The 6000-nt window shown below is 51.8% G+C and overlaps 1 protein-coding gene across 4 annotated transcripts in view; it reads right to left on the bottom strand.

Annotated features, from left to right (window-relative positions):
• Positions 1 to 263: 263 nt before the first annotated feature.
• Positions 264 to 6000, bottom strand: part of TTLL3 (tubulin tyrosine ligase like 3) — a 30251-nt gene continuing 24514 nt past the window's right edge. For 3 of the 4 annotated variants that reach the window (XM_083600641.1, XM_083600639.1, XM_083600640.1), the window contains exons 15-17: positions 4359 to 4890; positions 1054 to 1211; positions 264 to 790 (exon numbers count right to left, since the gene is read on the bottom strand). In XM_083600641.1, the coding sequence (XP_083456767.1) occupies positions 641 to 790; positions 1054 to 1211; positions 4359 to 4890 (840 nt within the window). In that variant the 3' untranslated portion in view covers positions 264 to 640. Of the gene's footprint in view, positions 1212 to 4358; positions 4891 to 6000 lie in introns of all 4 variants that reach the window. The other variant, XM_083600642.1, reaches the window with a different exon arrangement.

Below are 6000 nucleotides of genomic sequence, written 5' to 3'. Positions count from 1 at the left end.
TTACTTAAAAGCTGGCCAGGTTATCACCCATGTTTAATGCCCTGGTTAGCAATTAGTATTTACTGGGAAGGTGTTTTTTTGGACATGATAGATGGTATAAAGCTGTGCCCAGCCTCAAGAACCTTCAATTCCTCTGCACATATACTCTTGCCTCCGAGTTGGCAGCAGTGGGTGCTGCTTCGTGGTCAGATTCGGGGAGCCCTGTTGCGCTCCGGACACACCGGATGCTGATCCCTGGGTTAAGGACTGACAAAGGCAGAGGGCAGCAAGCATGGTTCTGTGTTTTAGCATGTGAGATAGAGCCCTCTTATGACCTAACGGGTCTCTTTCGCTCTCAGCAGTTTTGATCTTCTTTCTCTATGGCTTTGCAACTCTCGCCTTCTGCTGGGTCTCCCAGGGTGCCCCATTTTTCACATCGATGGTTGGAAGACTTCCAAAAGTTATCAATCGTGTGATGGGGAAGAGCCTAGGAGCAACCTAATTCTGCAGCCTGGTGGTTGTTTCGGGGAAGCAGAAGAGAGACCCGGTCGTCTTTAGAATCTATAGACAATTGATTCGGGCGCTGCACGACCCACTAGAGGTCTTCTCAAAGTTCCAAGCCAGTGTGGATTTCTACGTGCAACTCTCCCAGAGTTCCTTCTCAAATTTTTACCAAGCCCGACGGCATCGAGTCGCCTGCCGCGGCGGAGTTATTGCATGTGGTTTCATAGTCTCCTTTTCCCCCCACTGGAGGCAATACAGACATCTGATTTTCAAAAGCTGGTACCAGGGGTGGCAGGTGTTGCACATCCTAGACATATGGGTGAGGGAAGGATCAGTGGTTACTGGACTGGGAGGGGGGAAGCATGTCCAAAGAGGAGGTGTGGGGTGTGTGGGGTGACCTCTCGGCTCCTGCTCGAAGCTGCAAGATGTGTTCTACAGAGGGAAGCAGCTTTCGATAGCCTCCGAGGGTGGAGATGCAGAAGGAGGTGGGCAGAGAGGTGCAATGCTGGTCAGTGGGGCTTCTCGGGGCAGGAGTGTGGTCCCGTGAGCACTCAGGGACTCGGTGTATACCTGAGCCTGGCATGAGATGACCACCTTGCGGTAGAAGAATTTGGGAGTTCTAGGAAGCCGCCGCCGAGGCCCAGCTCTGGAGCCGCACAGCACTTGCCAACTTGCCATGGCCTTTCCGTTGCAGAAGAGGCGGGGGAGCTTGTGAATTGCAGCCAGGCCTGGGGAGGAACCAATAATAGAGCACGTTGCCTTGATGCTGAGAGACCCCGGAAAGCTCTAAAACGTTCTAAAAAGAGCGCCCCTTCCGCGCAGACGGCCGGCCGCTTTTTAGCCATTGGCAGAAAGCAAAAAAACAACAACCCAAAACAGAATTGTGCAACGGCCTCCAAAATGAGAGGAAAACCCTGGCCCAGCTCCTTTTGCAACAGCGGGGGAAAGGAAGGGAAGAAACGAGCCCATGCAAAACTCACGGCACTTTAACCCCAACAGCCACTCGCAGGGCCCAAAGCCAAGGCTTAAGAAGCAGCAGTCAATGCAGGGAGGCAGGGACATGCCACAACATACCATATACACCACTGAAGAGGCCCACCACAGTGGACAGGCACCTGACTGAGAACCTGTGGGCTGAAAGACACACTCTTCTCAACCTGTGAGCTCTGAGCCCTCCTCAGGGATGAAATGCCTCGACTGTAGGCCACAATGAGCTTAAATGCACAACACACAATGAAAGGAAGCAATCCTTTTGGCAAGAGCTTTGGAGGAGGCTGGTGTCTGATGAAAACGAGACAGTCCACCTGTCTCCATGGTGTTTTATGGGCTGAGCAAAGCTACATCTTTTTTCCATGTTTGCAAACCTTAACGTTCCCCTGTGTTCCAAGTCTGCTGATACCTCTCTGTTGTGCACATGAAGAATAGTGGGTATGTACTTTGTACACACCAGTGCTGTATATTATGGGCAGTTCTGGCCTGTCATGCAACTGTTAAAGACACAGGCATTAAAAACATTCCCTTGGAATGGAAATTCAGTGACAAGGCAAGTTTTACCTGTTGGATTCAGTCACAAGTGTTAAAGGCAAAGGGTATTTTTAAAGAAGACTGGCCTCGGAGGCACAAACCCTATTTGACTGATTATTTTAAGAGTCTACGAGGGCCCAATGGCAAACTCTACCCTTACCAGTACATTCTGGTTCCGTGCGTTATACTCAATTATACTCAGAGTGGATCCATTGAAATTAACGGACCTACATTAGTAACGGCCATTAATTTCAATGGGAGGAATTTCACATCACGCTAAAACAAACCTTTTGGCAGTGCAAACATTTCTGTTTGCTTGACAGAATGACTCCCCCCCCCCATGTGCTGTTCTGGGGTGGTCCCAACCACACACACCCCCAGCTGATTTTGCTGGGGGGGTTGTGGGGGGAGTCCCAATGTGCCAGCAGGAGTCCTTGCACTGGCTATCCATAGCAGAGCTACTTAGTTGGATCCAGCCCAACTTTTAAGTAAAAGTTTAATACAACCCCCAGTATTTATATGGCGAACTGCCTGCTTCTGAAAAATGTCCTTTAACTCATGGAGAGCTATTGATAAGAGGACTGTGACTTCCGGCAGAGAGAGGGGCTTGCATGTGTCTTTCATGATTGTAACACACAAAAACAATGAATGCCTCAAGAGGGATAAGCAGGAGTCCATTGTGATGATAAGGAATTTCATGAGAGTGAAAAGGGCCAGCTTTAAAAACTTTTTTTTTCATTAAAGAGTATCCCTAACAATGAATGATATTTAGTATCATGTTAATGGAATACCTTGCACCTGTGCTTAGCTTATGAACACAAGAGGAGCCTGCTGGATCGCGGCCCGTCTAAGTTCAGCATTCTGTTCTCATACCACCTCAGCTTGGTCACCTGAATTTTGCTAGTCAGTGGCTTATTCGTGCATTCTGCTTCAGTCCTTGAAGAAATATTTGGTATATACTGTTGTACCTTCCTACTTAATTCAACCAAATGGGTGGTTCCTCGACCACAGAAGTTTGACGGAAGGGCAAGAAGTGTGCTGATGCATTAAGAATGGAGATGAAGAACCACAGGGAGGAGGGGAGGTCAAGTACCTCCACTCCTCCGTTGTTTCACAATGCCACCCAAATGGCAGGGGCAAAAACAACAGCACAGTAGCAGACAAATCAGTAGCAAGGTAGGGAGGACGGCTAGCCAGGCAGAGACTCGGGAGGATGGTGGTAAATGTTGTGTACTGCAGAGCTTGGCTGTGGGTCGCAAGGCAGGGTCTGGGATCCTGCAGTCGTCTAGGTGGTCTGGGACTTCAGTTCCCATCAGCCAGCATGGTCAGTTGTTAGGGATGATGGGAGTTGGAGTCCAGCAGCAAGGGAAGGGCCATTTGTTTTAAAACGACAACAAAATATTCATGGTTGGTGTAAACGGTGTTAACTCACCTTGGGGATTAAAACTAGACGAGAGTCAACTCAGAAAGCGAAGACTGAGCAATTTAAAAACAACAACCAGCCACTGTATCTTCTTGTCAGGGTTTTGTTTTTTTGTTTCCTGCAGCCAATCAGAAGCCACACTTTGGTTTCTGAATGTTTTGGAAGTCGAATGGACTTCCAGAATGGATTCTGTTCGACTTCCGAGGTCGCACTGTACATTCGTGGGAAACTGTATCCTGAGAACCTTCTCTGCCTCCCGGGTGTCCTTGGAATCAAAGTTCTTCCCTTCGTATCATGGTTTCTCTCCACCTCCCTTAGTCCCTGTGTTGCTCTTGGTTCCTGGCACTTCCCTGCCCGCCTTGCCCCCAGCAAACGAGCCTTAGTTTTGACCTCCACACAAATACCACAGGCGGTTCATCCGACCTCCTCCTCTGGCCCACTCCCTGCCATCACACACTGTGGCCAACGTTCCTTCAAAGTCCTTTATTGGGATGGAGAGTCTAGCTCTTAAGAAAACATGATTCCCTCTCCATACAACCCCACGTTAAGAAGTGCTGCCCAGACCCTATAAATATATATATGTATCTATTTATATATGTGTGTGTAGCATGATTCCTCCCTGCAGTGACAAGCCCCGAACGAGGGCTGCTCTTGGGTCAATGGGGGCTCCTGCCCTCCCTCTGCTGCCGCCTCCTGATCATAGACGCTCTGATGGCAGTGAGTTCGGTGGCCGAAGCTAAATCCATGCCCGGCGGGGACGGGGGATTTGGGGGCACAGGTATGCTGTGCATCAAGTTCCGCAGGTGCTGCTGCACCCTGAGCCTCACGGGGTAGGCGGCAGAGAAGGGAGCGCGAGAGGCCGCCAGGTCAGGAGAGAGGGGGAGAGAACCCATTTCCTGCGACCGCATCTTCAGCCACAGCTCCCTACCTGGCATCGGGGCTGCCTTGCTGGGCACCGAAGCCACCGCGCCGGCGCCTTTGGGATCCTTGGCCTGGTGGAGGGCGGTCTCCTGGGGGGCTAGGCTCTGGGAGCTGGACGTGGCACAGAGCTGAGCCGGGCCGGACAACTTGCCCCCCGGGACGACCGTGGTGGTAGCCATGCTATGGGCCATCAGCACCTTCCGGTTGCGGGGGTCTGTGTTGAGCTTGCTGGGCAGCTTGAACCTTGCGGGCGTCGAATCGGGGACCTTGCTGCTGGGCGCCTTCTCCCGGACTTTGTTCTCCTTCCCAGGAGCCGCAGGCTCGGTCGCCTTGCTGTTGGTGGACGCCCAGCACGGGGTGGGGGCTCGTGGAGTATCCTGGTTACTGCGCCGGTAGATCAGCTTGGGCTTGGGCGGCTGCGGCCCGCTGCTGTTCTTGGTGTTGCTAGGCACGGGGCTTCTCTGGAGCGGAGGCCTCTTGACGGTGGAGCCTTCTACCAAAAGGCTAGTGCCAACGTACTGAGGGATTTCCACAGCTGCCTGTGGGGAGATGAGGGAAACAGGGTGAGGCTGCCAAGCACCCTTCGAGCTCAGAGGGGCAGGGCAGCAGGGATTCTCGTTGGCCCTGGCTTGCAAAGCTGCCACAAGGCTGAGAGAGATATCCTGAGATGGGGCGTTGGGGATACGGTTTCATCACTGGACACAGGTCTAGCTCCGAGGGCCTTCTGGTGGCTCCCTCACTGCGAGAAGAGAGGTTACAGGGAATCAGGCAGAGGGCCTTCTTGGTGGTGGCGCCCACCCTGTGGAATGCCCTCCCATCAGATGTCAAGGAAATCAACAACTATCTGACTTTTAGAAGACATCTGAGGGCAGCCCTGTTTAGGGAAGTTTTTAATGTTTGATGTTTTATTGTGTTTTTAATATTCTGTTGGGAGCTGCCCAGATTGGGGAAACTCAGCCAGATGGGCAGGGTATAAATAATAAACTGTTGTTGTTGTCATCAAGCAGAAATGGTCCCCGGGATGCATCTGTGTCTGGTACAGAGCAGGCCCCAAAAAAGCTGTTCCCATACTGCGCCCACATACATGCTACAACGTGTCTTGAGAGAACCACTAGGGTGCTTGCAAAAAACCAAATTGTTAAAAAGGGTCCTGTGATGCTCCTTCCCATAAGCCCCCTCCAAGAACAGGTAATTCTGGAGCATCTCTGCATCAGAGTGAAGGAATGAGGAGGAGGCCATCCACTGCAGTTCTGCAGGAGGTACAGTACATTCAGAACAGTGTTTGCTTCCAATCTGGAAGGCTCAGTAGGAAGAGCATGAGATTTCTGCACTGCACGGGGTTGGACTAGCAACTAGAGGTTGCCAAGCTTGCTCGCTCCACTCATCCAGCCTGTCCACCAACCCCTTTGCCAGCTGCCCTTCTCCTACACCTGACCAAATCCCACTCTTTTACACTGCGTCCACCCCACGCTCCTCCCCTCACAGTGCATCCCAACCCCAAACGCCTTTTAACAGAGGGCAAGGGATGCTTCATAACAGCTTGCTAAATGCTCTGTGAAGTGCCTCTCCCTTCCTTCCTGGGCTGCCTGCCACCAGCAGTGCTTCCTTGCTCTCCTGCCTGAGTTCGTCACACTGGACGTTGGCATGGC

This window comes from Podarcis filfolensis (assembly GCF_964270895.1).
Source record: "Podarcis filfolensis genome assembly, chromosome: 2".
In the NCBI taxonomy this organism is placed as follows: Eukaryota; Metazoa; Chordata; class Lepidosauria; order Squamata; family Lacertidae; genus Podarcis; species Podarcis filfolensis.
The sequence above is the reverse complement of the archived record's forward strand: the minus strand, read 5'-3'. Positions and strand labels throughout refer to the sequence as shown.